This window comes from Microtus oregoni, unplaced genomic scaffold, assembly GCF_018167655.1.
Source record: "Microtus oregoni isolate MIOR12 unplaced genomic scaffold, Mior012 000184F_ref0000333, whole genome shotgun sequence".
NCBI lineage: Eukaryota > Metazoa > Chordata > Mammalia > Rodentia > Cricetidae > Microtus > Microtus oregoni.
This window is the reverse complement of record NW_024544842.1, coordinates 388,940-415,213: the sequence shown is the minus strand read 5'-3', so window position 1 is coordinate 415,213 and position 26,274 is coordinate 388,940. Positions and strand designations below refer to the sequence as shown.

The following is a 26,274-nucleotide window of genomic DNA, read 5'->3' as shown; positions in this document are numbered from 1 at the left end:
AGAGGGAGGGGGAGGGGGAATAGGGGGAGTGGGAGAAAAATGGGAGGAGGTGGAAATTTTTAATAAATAAATAAATAAAAAGAAAGGAAAAAAAACCAATTATATGAAGATAACAGAGGTCCTCAAATAGAAAATGAATAAAATACTTAAATTCAGGAAAACACAAATGTTGGAGGAAATCAATAAATCACCAAAAAAAAAAAAATCAAGGAAAACATAAATAGCTGTAGAAAATAAAGCAAAGAAAATAAAAGCCAGGCCGGGCGGTGGTGGCGCATGCCTTTAATCCCAGCACTTGGGAGGCAGAGGCAGGTGGATCTTTGTGAGCTCGAGGCCAGCCTGGTCTACAAGAGCTAGTTCCAGGACAGGCCCCAAAGCTACAGAGAAACCCTGTCTCAAAAAACCAAAATATAAAAAGAAAAGAAAAACCAAATAGTTAAAACAAGTGAAACTGTTCAAGACCTGAAAATGGAAACAGAAGCAATAAAGAAAACACAAACTGCAGGAATTGTGGAAATGAAATCAGTCTGGAATGAGTTACTGGTCTGTATTCCCAGCAATGGGAAGCAAGGTCAGGATTAAATGTTCAAAGTAATTCTCAATTACATATTGTAAAGCAAGCCTGAGAAATGGGAGACATTGGCCTAAACCAGTAGTTCTCAACCCTTCTAAGGCTGCAATCTTTTAATACAGTTTGAATTCCTGTGGTGACAACCAAGCATAAAATTATTTCCATTGCTACTTTATAACCACAATTTTGCTTATTATGAATTGTAATATAAATATCTGTATTTATGATGGTCTTAGGTGACTCCTGTGTTAGGGTCTTTGACCCCAGGAATTATGACCCACAGGTTAAAAAACACTATTCTAAAGATAGATAGATAGATAGATAGGCAGGTAGATAGACAGACGTATACATAGATCGATTGATAGATAATAAAGCACTTAAGAAAAAATGGTATGAAAATTCTTAATGACTGGAAAATGTTAGAAAACAGAAACACACAGAAATTAGAGAGGCAATGCATTTAAAGAAAATACAATTTAAAAAGTGATACCAATAATTGACTTCTTAAAGAGATAAAAATAATTGGAAGAACACTTAGTTATACTGACTTTGAAACAGAATAGGCCCTTCCCTGGTAGAGAATGCCATTAATAAGACATTGTATGACTTTGTCCTGTGTAAAATGATAGGTGCTTAGGGCTGTAAACTCATACAGAGTTACAGGCAATGGCTGGTGTCTCAAACCTCTCAGCTGAGTTAACTGTGTCCACCAGGACTGCACATATCTACATAGGAGAGTTCTCTAACTGGAAACTGAATACTCAGTATTCAAGCTACCCTCCATAAACTGCACACTCACCAATTCTGTCTGTCTTTGTTTATATAGAAGGGATAACACACACTGGGAAATCACACAGAAAGTACTTACCCTGCCCCATCAGTCCTTCTTTATGCTGGAGATCCCCCAGCTTACTGCCTTAAGCTTCAGTCTGTGATCTAGCTATTGTCTATTCTATTTCCCCCTGCCGTGTGCCCAGTGCACTGTTTTTCCACTTCTGGTCTGAACGGAGAAGCCATCCTTTCCCTGTACTGAAATGGACAGTCCACTACAGAAATTTGTGGTGCTACAGACCTGTAATCCAGATATTTAGGATGGCTAGTCAAAAGGATAGAAAGGGCAATGCCCTGTGGGTCTACGGACAGGGTTCAAGTTCACCTCAATCAACATCAGAGACTTTGACTCAAACCATTTTTCAAAAAGGCTGGTGATGCAGCTGTTCTATAATAATACACCTTTAGGGCAATGCTGGTTGTGACCCTGTAATGTCCCATTGAAGAGAATATTAGAGGACTGTTCTTTGATGGGGGCCTTTTGGCTGTTTGCAAATCAGGGTTGTCTCTTTTGTTATGGGAATGTAGCTTAACAAATCCTGATGGACAAACATTCATATACTAGCATCCTAATCTCTAAAAGGCCTGGTTACCTTAATGCTTATCTTTGGTGTATTTGGGAGGCAGCCCTACCCTTAGCTAAATTCTACTTTATGTGAATTAATGTCCTACAAATTGGAAAATCCTTATACTATCAATTCTATTACCATCAACACTGCTCTTGTACGTCACAGTTTAGCAGCGGAGTGGTTCTCTACAGCAGATACTGTCTATAAATTGCACAAAATTAACTCCAGATGGATCCTAAAACTAAATGTTAAATGTTGAAAGTTCAGACACCTCCTCTTCACAATGACCCCCAAAACAAGAATATGTCTAAGTAGTCCACTCCCAATGCTCTGCACAGAGGCAGCCCCAGGGAATTGCAAGGATAATGCAGGACCATGCAGAATCATGCAAGTCAGAGGGGATTCTGCCTTTTGCCACTGGTTCCAACCCAGCCCTGGGGAGAACACACAACACCAGATCTAGTAGCTTAGCAGGCCACCCCTCCCTGTCTGGGGACAGTGGCCCCTTGCTCACCAAGGTATATCTGCTGAGCATGCCTGCTCTCTACCTGCAATGGAGCACAAGGAGCAACACACAGGCCAACTTCTGACTTCCTCAGTAGTGTAGCTGAGAAGGCAGCATGGGGCTCAGAAGAACCTTCCCATTTGAGCTTCCAGGTCCAGAGGAGGCCCTGATTGGCTAGTGAGATCTGAATGACAGGAGTTCCCTTGGAGATAGGGTGAGCTGAAGGGACCCAGCAGAGTGGTTCCCAGCCTTGGCTTCCATTCCACCCTGAGCACAGACTATCCCAGACTGGCTGGAGATTTGCAGCAACTTCACCAAGACATCTCTTGTTTTCCTAAACCAATGGTTTCAGTTATAAAAAAAATCTATACAAATTCAGAAGGAGGATAATCAATGTTGCCCAAGAGGAACACAGGGTAACTCCAGAATATTATAAATAAAACCAGGGAGAAACTGCTGCGCGAGTAAGCCAGAGCAAGAGACCACTGAGGGTCCAGATGTGAGTCTAGGACCTCCCAAGAACTAGGCCTGAGCCAGGACCTCTGCCAGTCTCAGCATGAATCTGGGACCTCTGAGGGAGTAGGCAGAAATGAGCGATCTTGCAGGGCCAGGCGTGAGACTGGGACCTCAGATGGAGTAGGCCTGAGGCAGGACCTCTGTGGGCCTGGGCATTGGTCTAGGACATCAAAGGGAATAGGTAGGAACCTGGAAACTCTGCAGGTCTGAGCATGAATCTGGGACCTCTGAGGCAGTAAGCCTGAGCCAGGTCGTCTGCAGTTCTGGGTGCACCCAAGCCTGGGAACTTGAAGGCAGTAAATTGGAGCCAGAAACCTTTGCAGGACACACTCCAAGCCAGGGACTTCTGCAGGAGAGGATCCAGACCAGGATTTACAGAAACAGGTCAGAGCCAGTAACCTAAGCCAAAGTAGGCTAGAGAGAGTAAACTCCAAGGGAGCAGAGCAAAGACATTACTAAGAAAGAGAATTACAGACCAAATTCACTCATGAACATGCAAAAATACTAAATAAAATACTGGCAAATCGAATCCAAGAACATATCAGAACCATCATCCACCATGATCAAGTTGGCTTCATCCCACAGATGCAGGGATGGTTCAACATATGAAAATCTGTCAACGTAATCCACCATATAAACAAACTGAAAAATAAAAACCACATGATCATCTCATTAAATGCCGAAAAAGCTTTCAACAAAATACAACATCCCTTCATGATAAAGGTCTTGGAGAGAGCAGGGATTCAAGGACCATACCTAAACATAATAAAGGCAATATATAGCAAGACAACAACAAACATCAAACTAAATGGAAACTCCCAGCAATTCCACAGAAACCAGGAACAAGGCAAGTTTGTCCACTGTCTCCATATCTATTCAATATAGTTCTTGAGGTCCTAGCTAGAGCAATAAGACACAAAAGGAGATCAAGGGAATTCAAATCGGAAAAGAAGAAGTCAAACTCTCACTGTTTGCTGATATGATAGTTTACATAAGCGATCCAAAAATTCTACCAAGAAACTTCTACAACTCATAAACACTTTGAGCAATATAGCAGCATACAAGATTAACTCAAAAAAAAAAATCAGTAGCACTCCTGTACACAGATCATAAAAGAGCTGGGAAAGAAATCAGAAATACAACACCCTTCACAATAGCCACAAATAACATAAAATATCTCAGAGTAACTCTAACCAAACAAGTGAAAGACTTGTATGACAAGAACTTTAAATCTCTGAAGAAAGAAATTGAAGAAAACACCAAAAAGTGGAAAGATCTCCCATGCTCTTGGGTAAGCAGAATTAACATAGTAAAAATGGCAATCTTTCCAAAAGCAACATACAGATCCAATGCAATGCCCATCAAAATTCTTCACAGACCGTGAAAGAACTGTACTCAATTTCATATGTAAAAGCAAAATACCCAGGATAGCCAAAACAATCCTGTGCAATAAAAGAACTTCTGGAGGCATTACAATCCCTGACTTCCAACTCTACTACAGAGCTACGGTATTGAAAACAGCACGGTACAGGCATAAGAACAGACAGGAGGACCAATGCAACTGAATAGAAGATCCAGATATTAATCCACACTCCTTCTAACACCTTATTTTTGACAAAGAAGTAAAAAACATCAAATGGAAAAAAGAAAGCATATTTAACAAATGGTTCTGGCATAACTGGATATCAACATGTAGAAGAATGAAAATAGACCCATATCTATCACCATGTACAAAACTCAAGTCCAAATGAATCAAACACCTCAACATAAAGCCAACCACACTGAAACTCACAGAATAAAACGTGGGAAGTACACTTGAACGCATTGGCACAGGAGACCACTTCCTAAATATAACCCCAGCAGCACAGACACAGAGAGAAACAATTAATAATTGGGACCTCCTGAAACTGAAAAGTTTCTGTAAAGCAAAGGTCATGTTCAACAAAACAACAGCCTACAGAATGGGAAAAGATCTTCACTAACTACACATCAGACAGAGGTCTAATCTCCAAAATATAGCAAGAGCTCGAGAAATTGGTCATCAAAAGAACAAATAGTCCGATAAAAAAAAAATGGAGTACAGACCAAAACAGAGAACTCTCAACAGAGGAATGTCAAATGGCTGAAAGACATGTAAGGAAATGCTCAACATCCTTAGTCATCAGAGAAATGCAAATCAAAATAACTCTGAGATTCCATCTTACACCTGTAAGAATGGCCAAGATCAAAAACACTGATGACAACTTATGCTGGAGAGGATGTAGGGTAAAGGGAACACTTCTGCATTGCTGGTGGGAATGCAAGCTGGTACAGCCCCTTTGGATATCAGTGTTTCAGATTTAGGAAACAGCCTTCCTCAAGACGCAGTTAATACCACTTTTGGGTATAAATCCAAAGGATGCACAATTGTGCCACAAGGACATGTGCTCAACTATGTTCACAGCAGCATTGTTTGTCATAGCCAGAACCTGGAAACAGCCTAAATGCCCTTCTACCGAAGAATGGATAAGAAAAATGTGGTACATTTACACAATGGAGTACTACACAGCAAAAAAAGTAACGACATCTTGAGTTTTGCAGGTAAATGGATGGAGCTAGAAAACATTATTTTGAGTGAGGTAACCCAGACCCAGAAAGACAATTATCACATGTACTTACTCATTGGTGGATTTTAAACATGAAGCAAAGAAAAGTAGCCTACAAACCACAATCCCAGAGAATTTAGACAACAATGAAGATACTAAGAGAGATTTACGTAGATCAAATACATGGTGAGTAAATTGGGAGCATGAAGACCTTGGGGGAGTGTTGGAGTGGGGAAGGGAGAGGAAGGGAGGAGAGCAGAGAAAAATGTAGAGCTCAATAAAAATCAGTCAGTCAGTCAGTCAATAAATAAATAAATAAATAAAGTCCACAGTGACCACGGGACTGATAACCACAATCCCATGTGTGGAACGAATCAAGTTCTTAACTTCTGAAGCAACCCCTTCCCAAAGGCCCTGGCCCCAGACCATTACCAAGTGTGATCTTGACCAGTGTTACCCAGCTATGCTGAGGGATAATGTTGTTGTTCACTGTAAAGATATGTCAGTTGTATTAGTTTAATAAAATATTGATTGGCCAGTAGTCAGACAGAAAGTACAGATGGAGTGACCAGATTAAGAGAATTCTGGGGGTGGGGCTGGAGATATGGCTCAGTGGTTAAGAGCACTGACTGCTCTTCCAGAGGACCCGGGTTCAATTCCCAGCACCCACATGGCAGCTCACAACTGTCTGAAGATCCAGTTGAAGGGGATCTGACACCTTCACACCAATGCACGTTAAATAAAGCAAAAAAAAAAATAAATAAAAATAAAAAAAAATAAAAAAAAATAAAAAAAAAAAGAGAATTCTGGGAAGAGAAAAGGCAGAGATTCAGTCACCAGTCAGATGCAAAGGAAGCAAGATGAGAATGTCTTAGTGAGAATAGATACCAAGCCACACGGCTAAACATAGACAAGAATTTTGGGTTAATGTAAATTGAAAGAGCTAGTTAATAATAAGCCTGAGCTAAGAGGCCAAACAGTTTATAATTAATATAAAGCTCTGTGTGTGTCTATGGGACTGAATGGCTGCAGGAACATACAGGATAGAAATTTCCATCTACAAACAGCACTTATGTTTGGCAAGAATTTCCAAATAAAGCCTGAGAAAGCTTTAAAAAAAGAATTCTAAATATACAAGAACAAAGTCAAGCCCAGCTTCTTGGTAACTGCCTTTTCTCCAGTACGCTCTGCTCCTTTAAGAGAGGCTTCTTGACTCAGCATTAGTGACAAAAACCTCCACAGCTCTTTTAAGAGGCTCTGCCATCAAACACTTAAACAGTGTTTATGAGCAGCTGGCATCAGGCTTCTTGGTGGTGGTGAAAGACCCCCACTCACTAAGCAGCAGTAACGCCATTTTGCAAGGCTTAAACTTTGGAGCAACGCAAGTAATTAGAGCAGGGAAGTTCGACTTGAGAATAAGGGCGGAGAAGCCAGGCAAGATATCTGCGGTCAGCCGGTCAGCCATCTGGCCCCAAGCGATAAGGAACCCGCAGCTGGCCTGCTCTAATGAGAACATCCCGTTTGCTTAGGGAAACAGGATGCCTATAGTCAGCACATGTGCCCAACTTAGAATATCAGTAATTCACAGAAGAGACAACTCCCCCTATGAAAGATCCCAGCTTATCTGCTGTAACGTCATTTCACAAAGCTTTTGACGAACGACTGTAAGTGCAGAGTAAGGTCAGGGTCCCTGGCTGCAAAACAGGATCTTTATATCCATAGATTAGGACAGGACATCAATTAACAGGATATCTGTTCCCATACATCTGTGCTGGGAGAGGAAAAACCACCTGTGCCCCTTGCCCCATTCCAACTGACCACTAACGATGCATTTGCTTCTGTAATCTGCTTCTGCTGCCCTCTTTCCTATAAAAAGACCTTCCCCCAGTCTGCAGGCGCGCTTGTCTTCCGAGAGACTAAGTCGCCCCAGGTACCTGTGTACTGAATAAAGCCTCTTGCTATTTGCATCCGAAGATTGACTCGCTGTTCCTTGGGAGGGTCTCCTCAGCCTGAAGGACTGCCCACCACTGGGGTCTTTCATTTGGAGGTCCCACCGAGATTTGGAGACCCCTGCCCAGGGACCACCGACTCACCACCGGGAGGTAAGCTGGCCAGCACAATTGTTTTCTGTCTGTCTTCTGTCTTTTATGTTTGCGCCTGCGTTTGTACTGGTTAGCTAATCAGATTTGTATTTGGCGGACCCGGGGAGGAGCTGACGAGCTCGTACTCCCCACCGCAGCCCTGGGAGACGTCTCAGAGGCATCTGGGGCCAGATGTGGTTCCTGGCCCATCAGTAATCCTGTGAATCCTTCCCGGGTAGGACTGTTCGGGGCACCCCCACAGTCCGAACGGTACGTGATTCTTCTGGGAGACGAGGAATCCGGGTCCTCAGAGTCTCCGTCTGAAGTTTTGCTTTCGGCATTACGCCGAAACCGCGCCAGCGCATCTGTATTGTCTGTGTATTTTTGTGCTTAATATGTTCTTTGTTTTGTATATCTGTTTGTACTCGAGTCTAAATCTGGTACCATGGGGCAGTAAGTAACCATCTCTTTGACCCTAACTCTGTGAAAATCCAAAAGGAACGCTGACAGTCTGCCCTTCCTTTACTTCTCTAGGCTCTGCTGCTGAACTGCCCTGCTTGCTGTTGCGAGGGGGGAGGGAACAGGACTGTGATCTCCTGAGGCACAGCCTGGAGCCAGGCCTAGGCGGGGCAACTGGCTCCAGCTCTGAGCAAACCTCTCAGCAGGACGCAGGGCGGGCATGGCAGCAACCCTGGCCCGAGTCAGAGAAGGGGGCAGCCGTGGCCCCCCTGAAATCCCTGTGCTGAAAATGACGTCCTCCCTTGCTGACCTAAAGTCCACCAGCACCGCACGGGAGGACTGGGGGAGGAGGGCTGCCTTAGACAGTCCAAGGTGTTCCCTCCCCCTACAGCCAATGCAAAGGCCTTCCCAGCTGCTACTGGCAGTGTGAGGGCTAAGAGGAACTGAGTGGACCAATCCTGACCTCACAAGTTCCCTGGAGGGAATGCCTCCTGGGGCCTCTGGAATCCCATTCAGAGAAAAGCTGCTAGATTGCTGTGAGTATAGAGATGGGATGTGGGAAGCTTGTGCTATACAACTAGGAGCTCACTGTGGACAGAGCTGAGGCTGAAGCCAGGTCCTGGGAGGATCCCCAGTGGGGTTCCCTGTGGAGAAGGCTTGTTTTCCTTAGAAAATAAGGTGCTAGAGACTGAATGGCAGCCCCCATCTGCAAATGCCATGTAAAACCTTGTACTAAAGATCTGTGGCCCTTGCCCAGGGGAAATAGCTGGTGCTAGCGCCAGGGTCACAGAACTAAGCCTGGGAACCTGCAGTAGGCTATTTCTCTGGGGTCGGATACCCTATTAAAAAGCAAAGGTCCCCTAAAGAACCTGGACCTTTCCATTTTGGCAGTAGGGCAAGAGATTGCAAGTAAATTTCCCTGTGGCTGTTGATAAATGATAAGTGTGGATTCAGGAGTAGTAGCTAATGGAATAAGCTGACATTAAAAGGGCCTACCAGCCCTAATAACATCTGTCTTCTGGGGATGCTCTATACCAGTCATCATGTGCTGCATCCAGGTAAAAGCCTCTGGTTTAAAAATTGGGAAAATTAAATTAAGTCACTTTAAAATAATATGCTTATAAAAAAAAAAACTACTATGCAGTGTGTCTGGAAGAAAAGTAAATTCCCAGTTCTGTTTAGATGGATGCAGGACTACACTGTCTTCAAGAACTATTGCTGTAGAAGGCCTGGCACAGGGCCGGGGCCATATGAACAGCCCAGCTGAGCTTCTAAGCCAGCCCATGTTTAGATCTGAATTTAACACTTGTCTGCTCACAATGCTTGTGATAAGGTGGGGGCCCTGAGTTGCCCCACAAGACAAAGATCTGCTAAAGCCTCTCACCCCACTAAAATGGCAAAGGGGGTGTTACTAAATGATGAGGTTGAGTTAAAATGGTCCTTTTGACTCTTTATAATGTTTATGGCTATTTAAAAAAAAAACATGGCGAAGATTCTCATTTATTATTAATATAAAAAAGGTGCATTTTGAGTTGTTTTCAGATTCTGTCAATGATAATATAAAGGATGTCGCTAAGTTTTTAAGGTAATATGTTATCTAATTTTGAAAGTCCACCATGCTAATGTTCAAAGTAGCTGTAAGCATAAATTGTCAAATGATATTTTTAATCTTGGTCAGTTTTACAAGAATAAGATAAAATCTCAAAATTGTTTAATTTGCATTTCCCTGATGATTAAGGATGTTATATTTAAACAAATTTTAAATATCTTTCAGTCACTTCAAGTTCATTTGTTGAGAATTTACAGTTTTGGTCTGTGACGTAATTGTACTAAAATATTTGTTTTTATGAGGATTAAGTTCCTAAGTTCCTTATATGTCTCATGATACCTCCCCATTCTACAGGTTGATATTACGTTCTGTTGATTATATCCTTTGCTAAAATAAATTTTAAACTTTTTTCCTTCTATAAAAGGTTCAATATTGTTGGTTTTATGTTAAGGTCTTTAATTTGTTTGGATTTCAGTTTTGTGCATAGAGAAAAATATGGATCTATCTTCATTCTTCTAAAGGGAGAAACTGACAGTCAAAATGCTGGGCTCATGGCAAATCTCAGGCGGGGGCTGCAAGGCACCCCACTAATTCGGCCAAGATAAGAGAGGTTCTCCAGGGGCCAGTTAAAATCTGTGTTCCTTAAATGATTAATGAAAGTTTACAGGCATTTTACCCAACCTCTGAAGGTCAGCAGACAGCAGTAGCCACAAAAGAGAGAGAGGCGGGAAGCAAAAGAAAGACAGGACTCAGACAGATTAGGGGCCTGGGCAACAGAAGATCAAAGACAAATAAAGAGGGACACTGGAACTGAGTAAAGAATACAAACTGGACACCTTACGAACTATAAATTTGGGAAAAAGACAAATAAATGACTCGTTCCTCCCTGGTCACTTCTGAATGTATGACCAAAGCCTTTTGTTGACCAAACGAGGGACTTTTGCTTTCGCTGCTGTTTTCAGTTCTGCAGGAGACACAGGCTGCTTGTCTGCCTCTGTCTCTACCACGCCCTCCTCACCAGGACGACCACCTCTCCCTGCCTTCACCACTGAAGAAATCCTCACCTCCTAGCAACTGCCTTGATGCTGTGCTTGCTCTAAAGCCTGCATGAGCCCTGACTGCTCACTCTACAGTCTTGCTCCCCTCACCCATGTCAGACTGCGATACAGCAGTCACCATGCTACCACAGGTGCCCTCCTGTGCCAGACTACTGCTCCTGTGCTGGGCTGACGTCGATGGACTATGGATCCTACTAGCATCTGCCTAAAGGACAGGCGAATGGCAAAATGGCAGGCTAAGCTGTGCCAGGCAGAGCCGAAAATGAGGGTGAAGCTTGCCAGGGGTACAAGGCTGGCGGTCCGAGCTAAGCAGGTACAGAAGACCGAAGGTAAGCGGAAGGCGGGGGCAACATTGGTGGACAGGAAGCAAATGATCTGGGCCAGTAGCCTCCCTTCAGGGATGGTGGCCCGACCACAACGCTGAACTTGTGGCTTTGATACAAGCTCTACAGATGGCAGAGGGAACGTCTATACTAACAGCAGGTATGCTTTTGCCCTCATATATATATATATATATATATATATATATATATATATATATAAAGCAATATACAGACAAAAAGGACTGTTGACATCTGCGGAAATTTTGAGCCTCCAGGAGGCCATGCATTTGCCAAAGAAGATAGCCATCATACATTGACCAAGATTGAGACACCCAATATAATGGCTAAGAAGATCATAAAAATCATCCTAAGGTTTGGGATGGCCAAGATAATCATGTCCCATAATAGGCCTGCCTTTGTTGCCCAGGTAAGTTAGGGTGTGGCCAAGACATTGGGGATCAATTGGAACTTAAGCTTACCAACCCCAAAGCTCAGGTCAGATAGATAGGATAAGTAAGATTCTAAAAAAACAAATTGATATAATTGGCCCTGGAGACCAGCAAAAATGACTGGACAGACCTCCCTCCCTCCTGTCCTGTTCTGGGTTCAAAACACCCCGGCATCGTTGCCACTAGCTCTGTTGCCTGGCTAGTTAGCTGCTGCTCATGTATCTGCTGACAATGGTTGACCTTGATGATGGAATCCTGAGCTCAAGGCTTGCACAGGGCAGGCACATCTGCTGTAAGATGGGCTTACATCACCTTTAAGGCTCTTCTTTCCTAAAGTCAGAAACCCACAGGGCTCTGCTCATTTTTAATGTCTTTTAAAGCATAATATCAGACAGCAGAAGCAAAAGACAATTCTGTTCTGTTCCTCCTTTGTGTGTCTGGGACCTATTGACAGGAATTATTTAGTACAGTTTGAGACTTTTCCAGATCAGACCGTTTTGTGCAGATAACTGCAGAGAGAAGCAAACACACCTAAAGCCTCCTTACCTCTTGACAGGTTTTGTTTTTCTACAGGAAAATCTTGTTTTAATCTATGGGGTTATAAAATGATATGGCTTTCAAAAGGTAAACAGATGTAATTTAATATATGATAAAATAGATATCAATGGGATGTTAAAACTTTTTAATGCTGTACTTACAAATGTGAAGCCTGGGTAAGGTCAGTCTCAAAAAGATATTTATGTCCTCATTGGCTGTCCTCTGGCTTTAGGGCTTTCTGTTTTGTTTTAAACATTTGTCATCCTGTATTGCATTTTCTCTCATTGTTTGTTAAAGTTCTCACAATGGACACAATCCTGTACATTTGGATAAAGCTGATGCTACGGGATGCAATGGAAACTCGTAAATGCCATGTGGTGCCAGCTGGACCGAAACTGACTTCTCCGGCACATTCTCTGGAGCTGAGGAACAACACTCCCGGTGTCTACAGCAAAAGAGATTTGTCTTCATAATACTAAACTTGCCTCTTAGGAGAAGGCATCCATGTGTTTCTTAGGGCTGAGTTAAGCTCTTTGTAGTCAATAGACTATTATTGCCACAATGTTGGGTGCTATTCTCGGGTCTACAGTGGTTCACAATGTCTACCATGTAGTTACTTTCAAGCCTCATTCAGATAGTTTTGCTAAGAGCTATTCTGCAAACCCTAGAGATGTTCTACTATCTTCTCAACAAGGATATTTTAAAGGATGGTTTAATAAATCACCATGGTTAAAAGCCTTAATTTCCACTATAGCTGGGCCCCTACTTATTTTACTTCTTATCTTTACAATCGGCCCTTACATTTTAAATCGCCTGGTGCAATTTATAAAAGACAGACTTTCAGTTATCCAAACCATGGTACTCTCCCAGCAATATCAGATATTAAAGCAGAATGACGTAGAGGTCTTTAAACACATGGATTTATGATTAAATCCATGAAAAAGAAAAAGGGGGGAATGAAAGACCCCCACTCACTAAGCAGCAGTAACGCCATTTTGCAAGGCTTAAACTTTGGAGCAACGCAAGTAATTAGAGCAGGGAAGTTCGACTTGAGAATAAGGGCGGAGAAGCCAGGCAAGATATCTGCGGTCAGCCGGTCAGCCATCTGGCCCCAAGCGATAAGGAACCCGCAGCTGGCCTGCTCTAATGAGAACATCCCGTTTGCTTAGGGAAACAGGATGCCTATAGTCAGCACATGTGCCCAACTTAGAATATCAGTAATTCACAGAAGAGACAACTCCCCCTATGAAAGATCCCAGCTTATCTGCTGTAACGTCATTTCACAAAGCTTTTGACGAACGACTGTAAGTGCAGAGTAAGGTCAGGGTCCCTGGCTGCAAAACAGGATCTTTATATCCATAGATTAGGACAGGACATCAATTAACAGGATATCTGTTCCCATACATCTGTGCTGGGAGAGGAAAAACCACCTGTGCCCCTTGCCCCATTCCAACTGACCACTAACGATGCATTTGCTTCTGTAATCTGCTTCTGCTGCCCTCTTTCCTATAAAAAGACCTTCCCCCAGTCTGCAGGCGCGCGCTTGTCTTCCGAGAGACTAAGTCGCCCCAGGTGCCTGTGTACTGAATAAAGCCTCTTGCTATTTGCATCCGAAGAGTGACTCGCTGTTCCTTGGGAGGGTCTCCTCAGCCTGAAGGACTGCCCACCACTGGGGTCTTTCAGTGGCATGAACCTAAAAACTCCACAGAGTTGTGACATTCAATGTGGTTCCCACTTGTGCCATGAAGCTAGACTCTTGGGAAGCTAAGAAAGGTAGAAGAGCCAGTTGCCAAAGCCACAGCTTCAATTCTAGCCATTTCGCTTAGCAGATGAAGACTCATATGTTCAGAAAAAGATAGAAATATATAGTAAAGACAGATTCAGAGGAAAAAGAATCCTCTAAATGATTTACAGTGTGTTTAAAAATATATGTTGGCTTGGGAGAGGAAAAAAAAGATAAAGTACTTAAACAGAAATAGAGTAGTTGGATGGGGTGACACAGTAAATCTCTGAATTCAAGGTCATCCTGGTTTACAGAGTGTGTAACCAGCACAGCTAAAGATACACAGAGAAATCCTGTCTCAAAACCCAACCATTTAAAAATAAAAATAAAAGAAATGGAGTAAGTGAAAAAAAAAGCTACATAAACATGGAAAATACAGAGAATCTGGATCCTGTATGTTACTGTGTTGTCTTTGAGTTGACTGCTGAGGAAGGAGTAACAGCTGCTCAAACACATTTGATTATAAATGCTGCTGAGCAAAGAGGTCAAGACTAGGATGGAGAGACCCACTGAAACAGCTTACCTGAGCTAATGGGAGCCCATGGACTGCAGTCCAGCATAGGACCAAAATAGGCCCACTTAATGTGAGTGACAGTTGTATGACTGGGGCAGACTACAGGGTCATTGGCAGTGGGACCAAACAGTTTGTACTGGCCAAACAGTTTATAATTAATATAAACCTCGCTTTGTTTCTTTGGGATTGAATGGCTTTGGGACTGGGTGGCACAGAAACTTCTGTCTATACAGCTACCTATAATTCTATGTGTGTACAGAAATTAATAAAGATAGATTTCACAACTTCAACAAAATTAACTCAAAGTGACACTTAAACTGTTCATGTTTTGAACCTCCAGCTACTGATATGTCTTCCAGAGAGGCCCCACGCTCTGGAGCCCTCCCTGCAAATGGAGGCGAGCACAGCTGTGGCATCTGCCCTAGTCACCTGCCCAACACCATGCAAACCTGAGATACCTCTACAGATCAGAAACTCATTTTGTCCCTTGGAACTGAGCTTCACACCATGGTGGCTGGCTATAGCAGAAAGTTGAAAACATTCTAATCATGTGTTGCTGAAGGATGACGCCCATCACCTCCTTTCTTCCAGTTTCTAAACTATCTGACACATGTGTTAAACAAACCTGAAAGTGGAATGAAACATTCAGAACTTCTACAACTCAGATCTTCAGTTTCCAATCTGTCTTCCCAAGGCACAAGAAAAGCAATGCCTCTGTGTGGACACTGGACGGAGATATTACTAGATAATAGTCTCCGAGGCAATGCCTCTGTGTGGACACTGGATGGTGATATTACTAGATAATAGTCTCCGAGGCAATGCCTCTGTGTGGACACTGGATGGAGATATTACTAGATAATAGTCTCCGAGGCAATGCCTCTGTGTGGACACTGGATGGTGATATTACTAGATAATAGTCTCCGAGGCAATGCCTCTGTGTGGACACTGGATGGAGATATTACTAGATAATAGTCTCCGAGGCAATGCCTCTGTGTGGACACTGGATGGAGATATTACTAGATAATAGTCTCCGAGGCAATGCCTCTGTGTGGACACTGGATGGAGATATTACTAGATAATAGTCTCCGAGGCAATGCCTCTGTGTGGACACTGGATGGAGATATTACTAGATAATAGTCTCCGAGGCAATGCCTCTGTGTGGACACTGGATGGTGATATTACTAGATAATAGTCTCCGAGGCAATGCCTCTGTGTGGACACTGGATGGAGATATTACTAGATAATAGTCTCCGAGGCAATGCCTCTGTGTGGACACTGGATGGAGATATTACTAGATAATAGTCTCCGAGGCAATGCCTCTGTGTGGACACTGGATGGAGATATTACTAGATAATAGTCTCCGAGGCAATGCCTCTGTGTGGACACTGGATGGAGATATTACTAGATAATAGTCTCCGAGGCCAGGATGGCAGAACCTCCCCCTGCCCAGAGAATCCACACTCAAGGAAGCTCAGTGGTCCAGAGCCACTGCTCAAGTCACCACAGGGATCAATAGAACCCCAGGCTGGCTTATGGGGTATCTGAGTCCAAGCAGTCCTGATTCTGATAGCTCAGTCAACCTACTCTTCCTGGTCTAGAGACAGTGGCCCCCACACTCACCATGGACTAGCTTGTGGACTTCAGCCCCCGCCCCCAGCAGAACAAGAGGAGAATCATGAAAAGAAATTGTAAACTACCTTCCACTAGTGCTCCTGAAGGCCAAGCCTTCCCAAATTTCCTCATTACTTAAGACCACCCAGTGAGCTTTAGGACAATAGCAGCAATGCCACTAGGTGAGTAGAGATCAAATGACTCAGACCACACAGTCCTTTCCAACCGTGTCCTTCCATATATGATCAAATAAGGCCCTAATCTGGGAAGTCTGCAGTTTAGTAAAATCCCCCAACCTCCCAGAACACTTCCTGCTCCTCTTCTAAGGCACAGGGTCCTATGTGTGCACCGTCCAATACAGCCAGTCCTTTGCTTCATAGTTGGGAGGTCCTGCAGCCAAAGGCAGGTCACATCCAAACAGTAACTGTTGTTAAACAAAAAGAGGCCATGGATTAGAACACAATGAAAAGTCTATGGGAGGGCTTGGAGGCAAAAACAGAGATAGGAGAAATAATGTAATTATAATTGTAAAATACTTTGCTAAAAAGTTGAAACAAGCCTTATGGCTATATGCTCCAGAGACTAGGAATTTCTAGTAGAGCACACCAAGTACCACTCATGCCATTTCTCTCAGGGTATACAACTGAAACCTGGAAAACACAGTCATACAATGCAGGGACACACCATTTTATCCAGTTCTTCTATTTAGGTTGAACTGGTGTAACTACAATAATTTGGGTTCTAGTTCAGTTTTTTTTTTCCAGATTCTTTATGCCTGCTCTGTGGACCCAAGATATGGCTAAATAGAACCTTTTTTGACCATCTAAAATTGATTCCCTCACTACTCATTACTAAAGTCAAGTACTGTCAGAGCAGGAAAGCCTTTACCCTCCTCCTTGCTCATCTTTTTCTGTGCTGTGACTACACATGCTTTACAGTTAGTCAGTGGACTCAATTCTTCCATGGGTCTCACTTCATTTGTAAATTCAAAATAAAATCTACAGGATCATTCACTGATCTATTTTTTCCTTCCAGTCAAGGCCCAGCCAGGACTGTCTTTTCATCAATGGGCAGCAGAGGCAGGAGTAGGTGTTCAAAGCAATTTTCAGTTACATAGTGTGAGGCATCGGAGCTATGGGAGACACTGATCTAAACCAGTGGTTCTCAGCCTTCCTAATGCTGTCTCATTAATGTACAGTTCCTCATGATGTAGTAACTCCCAATTATAAAATTATTTTCACTACTACTTCATAGCTGTAATTTTGCTGTTATGAATTGTAATATATATATATCTGCATTTTCTGATAGTCTTAGGCCAGTCCTGTGATAGGGTCATTTGATCCCTCAAAGTGAGCCAGACCCCCCCCAGATTGAGAACCATTGCTCTAAACTAATATGAATAAATAACACTTAAGAAAAAACAATGGAATGATATTCTAAACTGGGAAACATTGAAAACAGAAATAAAGAGATTATAGCAGTAATGCATTAAAAATGAAATAAAAAAATACAAAACACTGACCTTTTAAAATGATAAAAATAATTGGAAGAGTAGTTAGCTATACTGACATTGAAACAGAGTGGGTACTTCCCTGGTAGGGAGAATGCCATTAAGAAGAGAATGCATGACTTTATCCCATGTAAAATGTTAGCTACTAAGTGCTGTGAGCTGACACATGGAGTTACAGCCAATGGTCTATGTCTCAAACCTCTCAGCTGATTTAAATGTGTCAACCTGGATTGCTCATAGCTGCATGAGAGAGTTTGTTGGTTGAAAACTGAATACTTAGTTGTTCAAGCTATCCTTCCTAAACTGAACACCCACCAATTCTGTCTGTCTTCATTCACATGGAAGGAGTTAATTCATGATAGGAAATACACAGATAGTCCCTCACCCTACACCATCAGGTCTGTCTTTGTAATGGAGACCCCTGCAGTTCACTGCCTTTAAACTTAACCTGTGATGTAGCTATTGTCTAGTCTGTTTGCCCCTGCAGTGTGCACAGTACACTGTTCCTCCTCTTCTATTCTAAATGGACGAGCCATGCTCCATCTACACAAATCCTTCTCCTGTTACTGCATTGGATAGTCCACTATATGACTCAAACTGGTCATTTTAGAATTCTATGGTGCTATAGACCTGCAATTCAGGAACGTAGGGTGGTTTAGTCAGGAGGATAGCAAGGGCAGGGTCCGGCGGAACTACAGACGCGGTTCAAGTTCACCTTAATCAAACTGACTCAAAATTGCTTTTCAAAAAAGTATTGAAAGTGAAGAACTTCTAGAAGATACTAGAGAGATCAGTATTGTTCGACTCTGGCAAATCTGGTGATGTCTCTCCACACTGCAGGCACCAGCTTTTCACAGTGATGTTAACAAGGATCTTACTAAGCACAATTCTGCTCCCAATGCTCTGCGCAGACACGGCCGGGTGACTGAAGTTATTCAGAGGCTGCCAGCCCGGCCCAGGGAGTTGCAAGGCCACATAGGACCACGCTGAACCGGGCAGGAATACAGCGAACTCTGTCTGCCCACTGGCTCCCACCAATCCAGGGGAGGACCCATCACAGGCTGCTGAACCTCAGCCAGCCTCTCTCCCTAGTTTGAGGACAGCGGCCCCTCCCTCACCAAGGGTAGCTACTCCACGGCACGTGGGGACAGCGGACCCTGGCTCACCAAGGCCCACCGGTTCTCCCCGCGTGAGTTCAGCAGCCCCTCATTCACCATGGCCAGCCACTCTTGCCGGCGTGGGGACAGCACCCCCTAGCTCACCAAGGCCCACCGCGCCTCCCCGCACGGGGTCAGCAGCCCCTCAATCACCATGGCCAGCCACTCCTCCCCACATGGGGACAACCGGTCCTCACTCACCGTGGTCCACCGCTCTTCCCCGTTTGTGGAGCGCAACCCCTCGCTCACCATGCTGCGGCTGCCAGAACGATCCGAGCTCTCCCCACAATGCAGCTCAAGGTTCAGCGCCGAGGAAACTTCCGACTTCCTCAGAAATGCTGAACCAGAAGTCTGCCCCCCGGAGGAACCCACCAATCTGACTGGCCGGTCCTCTGGAGGCTCTGATTGGCTAGTAATGAGTGAGTGATAGGAATGCAACCCAATGATTCTCAGCCTTGGCTTCAATCTTAAGGACAGACCTATCCTAGATTGGATGGAAATTTGTGCCAAATTCAACAACCAGTCTCTTGTTAATGTAAACCAGTGGGCTCAGTTTTAAAAGGAAGTATGCAAATTCAGGAGGAGGTTACTCAGATAATGTTGCACAAGGGCAACACAGGTAACTCAAAAACGTTAAACAGAGTCCACAGTGACCTTGGAACTGAAAATCACAGACCTTTGCGTGGAAAAGTGTTGGATTCTCAGGAGTTGAAGCAATTCCATCCCAAAGGCCCTGGCCCCAGATCGTTGCCAGCTCTGCCAAGCATATTCCCGGTATTAGAGAGGGAACTCTGATTTTGCTCTATACATCAGGGCCTTAGAGAAACCACCCAAAACTTAGGCAGGTTGCCAAACTTGGAGAGTACTAGTTTCAAGCCTTCTATTGAAGCTCTGCACTGGTGAGGGAGGAGCCGCTGTCCTCAAACTAGGGAGAGAGGCTGGCTGAGGTTCAGCAGCCTGCGATGGGTCCTCCCCTGGCTTGGTGGGAGCCAGTGGGCAGACAGAGTTCGCTGTATTCCTGCCTGGTCCAGCGTGGTCCTATGTGGCTTTGCAGCTCCCTGGGCCGGGCTGGCAGCCTCTGAATAACTTCAGTCACCCGGCCGTGTCTGCGCAGAGCATTGGGAGCAGAATTGTGCTTAGTAAGATCCTTGTTAACATCACTGTGAAAAGCTGGTGCCTGCAGTGTGGAGAGACATCACCAGATTTGCCAGAGTCGAAAAATACTAATCTCTCTAGTATCTTCTAGAAGTTCTTCACTTTCAATACTTAACGTTTAGGTTTAGGAACCATCTGGAGTTAATTTTGGGGAGTTTCTAAACGTTATCTTCTGTGTAGAGTAGCAGAATTGTAGAATTGATGGTAATAGATTTGATGGCAAAAGAATTTACCAGTTCTTAGGAGACATTAAGTCACACAAAGTAGAACTTAGGTAAAGGAGAGCTGCATCCCAAATACCGCAAAGATAAGTAGTAACATTAACCATGCCTGTTAGAAATTACTATGTTAACATGTGTTTTCTTCACTGGGATTAATCACCCATTCATTCCCATAACAAATACAACCCTGATTTACAAACAACCTAAAGACTCAACTCCCCATCAAAGACCTCTAATGTGGTGCTTAGGGACCATTACAGGGACCACACAACCAACATTACGTCCTGGTGTGCCAAAAAGACATATTAATTCTAGAACAGCTGCATCACCAGCCCTTTTGAAAAGCAATTTTGAGTCAATTTGATTAAGGTAAACTTGAACCCTGTCTGTGGTCCCTAGGACACTGCCCTTGCTATCCTCCTGATACAATATCCTCCTGATACAATAGTTTACATAAGTGACCCCAAAAATTCTACCAAGGAAATTCTACAACTTGTAAATACTTTCATCAATGTAGCAGGATACAAGATTAGCTCAAAAAATCAGTAGTCCTCTTGTACACAGATGATAAACGGGTTGGGAAGAAATCAGAGAATCAACACACTTCACAGTAGCTACAAATAGCATAAAATATCTCAGAGCAACTCTGACCTAACAAGTGGAAGACTTGTATGACAAAAACTTTAAATCTTTGAAGAAATAAATTGAAGAAGACAACAGAAAGTAGAAAGATCTATGCTCTTGGGTAGGCAGAATTAACATAGTAAAAATGGCAATCTTACCAAAAGCAACATACAGATCCAATGCAATGCCCATCAAAATCCCAGCAAAATTCTTCACAGACATCAATAGAACGGTACTCCTTATGGAAAAGCAAAAACCAGGATAGCCAAAACAATCTTGTGCAATAAAAGAACTTCTGGAGGCATCACAATCCCTGACTTCCAACTCTACTACAGAGCTACAGTACTGAAAACAGCCTGGTATTGGCATAAGAACAGACAGGAAGACCAATGGAACCGAATAGAAGACCCAGATATCAATCCACACATCTTCAAACACCTGATCTTTGACAAAGAAATTAAAAATATCAAATAGAAAAAAGAAAGCATATTTAACAAGTGTTGCTGGCATAACTGGATATCAACATGTAGAAGAATGAAAATAGACCCATATCTATCACCATGCACAAAACTCAAGTCCAAATGGATCAAAGACCTTAACATAAAGTTAGCCACACTGAACTTTATAGAAGAAAAAGTGGAAGTACACTTGAATGCATTGGCACAGGGAACCACTTTCTAAATATAACCCCAGCAGCACAGACAGTGAAACAAACAATTAATAAATGAGACCTCCTGAAACTGAAAAGCTTCCACAAAGCAAAGGACATAGTCAACAAAACAAAACAACAGCCTACAGAATGGGAAAAGATCTTCACTAACTCCACATCAGACAGAGGTTTGATCTCCAAAATATACAAAGAACTCAAGAAATTGGACACCAAAAGATCACATAATCCAATAAAAAAATGGAGTACAGATGTAAACAGAGATCTCTCAACAGAAGAATCTCAAATGGCTGAAAGACACTTAAGGAAATGCTCAACATCCTTAGTCATCAGAGAAATGCAACATCAAAACAACTCTGAGGTTCCATCTTACACCTGTAAGAATGGCCAAGATCAAAAACACTGATGACAACTTATGCTGGAGAGGTTGTGGGGTAAAGGAAACACTTCTGCATTGCTGGTGGGAATGCAAGCTGGTACAACCCCTTTGGATGTCAGTGTGGCGATTTCTCAGAAAATTAGGAAACAACCTTCCTGAAGACCCAGTATACCACCTTTGGGTATATATCCAAAGGAAGCTCAATCATGCCACAAGGACATGTGCTCAACTATGTTCATAGCAGCATTGTTTGTCATAGGCAGAACCTGGAAACAACCTAAATGCCCCTTAATCGAAGAACGGATAAAGAAAATATGGTACATTTATACAATGGAGTACTACACAGCAGAAAAAATACTGACAGTTTGAATTTTGTAGGAAAATGGATGGAGCTAGAAAACATTATTTTGAGTGAGGTAACCCAGACCCAGAAAGACAATTATCACATGTACACACTCATACGTGGTTTTTAAACATAAAACAAACAAACAAACAAACAAAAAACAGCCTACAAATCACAACCCCAGAGAACCTAGGCAACAATGAGGTCCCTAAGAGAGACTTACATAGATCTAATTTACGTAGGAAGTAGAAAAAGACAAGATCTCCTGAGTAAATTGGGAGCATGGGGACCTTGGGAGAGGGTTGAAGGGGAGGGAAGAGGCAAGGAGGGGGGCAGAGAAAAATGTAGAACAGAATAAAAATCAATAAAAAAAACCCTTCCTACTGGCAACAGCTTTTTTAGCATGTGGTGTCCTTTTCTTTTGGCTCTGGTAGGACCTGCACTTTTGCAAGACTGACTCTAGACCCATGCAAATTCTTCATGAACCTTTCAAGACTAAACATTTAAAAGTGCCAGATTCCTTTGATGTGTTGCTAGTTTTGGAGGCACATAGCTAAGAAAATTCTCCACTTCCTTATGAGGTCATTAATTATGTCAGGAAAAGCAATGTGTCAAAAACAAAACAAAACACCAAGACTAACAAAATCCAGAGAAGTCTGGTTTCATCTCTTTAGTATAAATAGGGTAATCCACTCAGGACCCAGTGGCAGCAGGAAGTTTATGGATGTCTCCTTTTCGTTTTATGCCACAGTAACAAAGAAGTCACTGGGCATTGATTCTTTTTAACAAAACCATTACTAAAGAAGATGGCTAACTCAAATGGCTGCTGCCTTTGTGATGAGGTCACCAGTCAAATGAGAACAAACCACATGGTTTCTTTTTGCTCAAGGTTAGCTCAGCCCAATGGAAAGGTGAACCCATTCACCATCAGGCAAACTCTCTGCAAGATTCACATATCTCACAGGTTAAATGTGTCCTGTTGCTCCCTAATCATAAGCCCATGAGCATTCTTAGTTTTTCTGCTTTCCATATAACTTTAGAAACAGCTTTTCTTTTATAAATATTTAGGAGTTTTCTTTGGGTATGTAGAATTTATGCTGCAAACTGAACATGTCCAACTTCTTAATATTAACTCACCATGTTAACAGGATCATCAAGTGATGGAGGAAGGTCATTGGTTAAGTAATAAATAAACTGCTTGGCCCTCATAGGTTGAAACATAGGTGGGAGGAGTAAACAGAATAGAATGCTGGGAGGAAGAGGAAGTGAGCTCAGAGAGACTCGACAGCTCTCCTCTCGGGGCAGACGCCTTTGAGAGACTCCACGCTCCTCTCTCCTGGGCAGACGCATGCGATGAAGCAAGCCGCCAGGTCAGACATGCTGAATCTTTTCCCGTAAGACCAGAGCTACACAGTTTATTAGAGATGGGTTGATCGGGATATCGGAATTAGCCAGTAAGGGCTAGAACTAATGCGCCAAGCAGAATGGGCCGAGCAGTGTTTAGAGGAATACAGTTTCCATGTAGTTATTTCAGGTAAAGCTAGCCGTGTGTGCGGCCGGGTGCTGGGGACTATTTCAACAATCAAGGGACTAACCATTTATTTAGTTTTTTATTGTTTTCCGTATATGTGAAAACTTAGTTTATTGCCTAAAATATACTTTGGGGCTAGATGGGTGGCTTAACATGTCCTCTTCTTTAGGATGATGCCACACCAACTCCAGTGTCGTCTGTGTGACACGAAATATGTCATTATGCCAGACGGGAGCTATGTGTACCATGGGACTAGGCTTCCTGGAGGTCAATGGCAGACAGCCTGGTATTGACCATCCTTGGGGCAGAGACAGGTTTCTCGATTAGCTGGCTATGCGGGATATGAGCTTTGCATAATCTCTTTCATAATAATGATAGTCTTTATATATACAAGACAAGGATCATTCTCTTCAGGAACAGCTCTGAGATAGGGAATCACAGTATGGGAATGTATAAGACTACAGCAGAACCTTTGTCATACACGGGGTGTATGATGAGCAAGGGAATAGATGGGTTAATGTTGATGGACAAAGACTGTTATGTTATACTTTGAACTTTATGGATAGGCTTGCTAGATCCCAACCCCCATGGTGTCTGCTGCATAAGAAGGTACTAAAAAGTATATTTCAACAGGTACAGAGAACTGATTAGGCATATTTGATCACTAGATGAGATAAAGAAAGGGTTAGAAAGAGGAAGGGCCATGATAGTGATAATGAGACAGAAACTTTCTATTCATAAGATGAAACCACTTGTCTGAGGTTTATGTTCCCAAGGACAAGATTTCCTCTTCTAAGGATGCTTTATGTCTAACACCTGTCCCTGATAATATACTTTTCTTAAATGTCGCTGATGTGACTAAAAGAAGCTTTCATACTGTGCCAATCAATGATACATGACCTTCTGATTTGTTCTTTGTTTGAATACTATATAATGAAAACACGAATTCAGTAAAATCGTAGTAGATTTCAACCACTCTCTTGTGTGTTGTGTCTGTCTGTCATCCGCCGAACTTGTGCCTTCCTGTGTACCAAGACCCTGCTTCTCCCACGGTCTGAGTGGCTCCCCTCAGCTGGTCCGGCAGAATGACCTGTGTCGATCCTAATACTCATGTTGGATGGCTCATATGTTCCTGCAACTCCAGATCCAGGGAATCTGACAAACTTCTCTGAAGAAGGATGCTTAAAAGAAATCCCACACTAGCTCAGAATTGAAAATAATAGACGGGCTGGGTGGTGGTGGCACAAATGCCTTTAATCCCAGCACTTCGGAGGCAAAAGCAGGTGGATCTCTGTGAGTTTGAGGCCAGCGTGGTCGACAAGAGCTAGTTCCAGGACAGGCTTCAAAGCCACAGAGAAACCCTGTCTCAAAAAACTGAGAGAGAGAGAGAGAGAGAGAGAGAGAGAGAGAGAGAAATAATAGATGGTTATTTATTTAGGGATAGACTCACAAGTCACAATCCTCTGCTGGAATTGAGAACAACAATCAAATCCAGCACCTGGAAAAGAGGCCAGACACGTGCTTCACATCGGCATAAATAGTATAAAAGGCCACATCCAAGTGGGCGGGTAACTTAAAAGCTACTGGCTGTAGGAATTCCTACAGCACTTCCCTCTTTTGTTTAAATAAGAGAGTTCTCAGACTAATACAAAATTATATACAATAAGAAAAAATATATCAAGCAAGAAACCTGTGATAAATGTTTCAATAATTATTCTATCCTAATGAGTTTAAGTCTTGGCCAGGTCATGAGAGGAAAGTAACTACAACTACCTAGTCTTCAACCTCATTGAAGATTCGAGAAGGGAAATAATATTACTTGAGTAGGCAGCAAGTGCAATCAAACAACTTCCAAAAATGTATAACAACTGACAGAGACAACCAGCTACCTGAGCAATCACCCAAAGTCTCATTCGCACTATTGAAGGTCTAGCATAACTGACAGACCATTTTCAGAGGTAGGCAATTTTTCAAAACTGTCTTACCCTGTCTTTGCAAGATTTGAGTCTTTTTCCTTGTGTCCTGCTTATCTATTTCTGGATACCATGTACATTGTCAGTGGTTGAGACGTGGGCAGCTCCTTGCCCAAAGATCAGTTTTGCCAAGAAGAAAACAAGCTCCAAGTGGAGTGTCTTTGGTGCTCAAAATTCTCTCTGGAATAGATCGGTGCTGCCAGGAGCAATAGTGTCTCACTTTGACAGAACCCCAAGTTAATTAAATGCCATATTCTACAGCTCTTTGAAGTGGTTGAAAATAGGCCCGCACACTGAAGATTTTGATGCAGTACTGAGAGCATGGAGTCCATAAGATCAAGATGAAAGCATTCAAGGGGAATGGCTCCATATCTGGCAGAGGCAGGTGGATCTCAGGGAGTTTGAAGCCAGCCTGGTCTACAAGAGCTAGTTCCAAGCACAAGCTTCAAAGCAACAGAGAAACCCTGCCTTGAAAAACAAGACAAAAAAACCAACCAAACCAAACCAAAAAAAAAAAAAAATAATAAATAAATAAATAAATAAATCAAGCAAAAGAGAGAAAGAGAAGAAATGTCGATTTACAGATAGAAAATAAGAAAAAAAAAACCCAGAATGTTCTTCACCAAGCAGACAGCCTGGTTTATAAAGTAAGTTCCAGGACAACTAGGGCTATTACATAGAGGAACTGTGCCTCAAAAAATAAAAAAAAGAAAGAAAGGAAAAAAGAAAGAGCCAGGCAGTGTTGGTGCACAACTTAAATCCCAGCACTTGGG

The 26,274-nt window shown here is 42.8% G+C and overlaps 1 protein-coding gene across 1 annotated transcript in view; it reads right to left on the bottom strand.

Moving 5' to 3' along the window:
• LOC121445403 (zinc finger protein 120-like) overlaps positions 1–25,441 on the bottom strand; it is a 38,742-nt gene extending 13,301 nt beyond the window's left edge. Inside the window, exons 1-3 of the mRNA XM_041647539.1 lie at positions 25,418–25,441; positions 19,631–19,785; positions 18,810–19,017 (exon numbers count right to left, since the gene is read on the bottom strand). Coding sequence (XP_041503473.1) covers positions 18,810–19,017; positions 19,631–19,785; positions 25,418–25,441 — 387 coding nt within the window. The remainder of the gene's footprint in view (positions 1–18,809; positions 19,018–19,630; positions 19,786–25,417) is intronic.
• Positions 25,442–26,274: the final 833 nt, after the last annotated feature.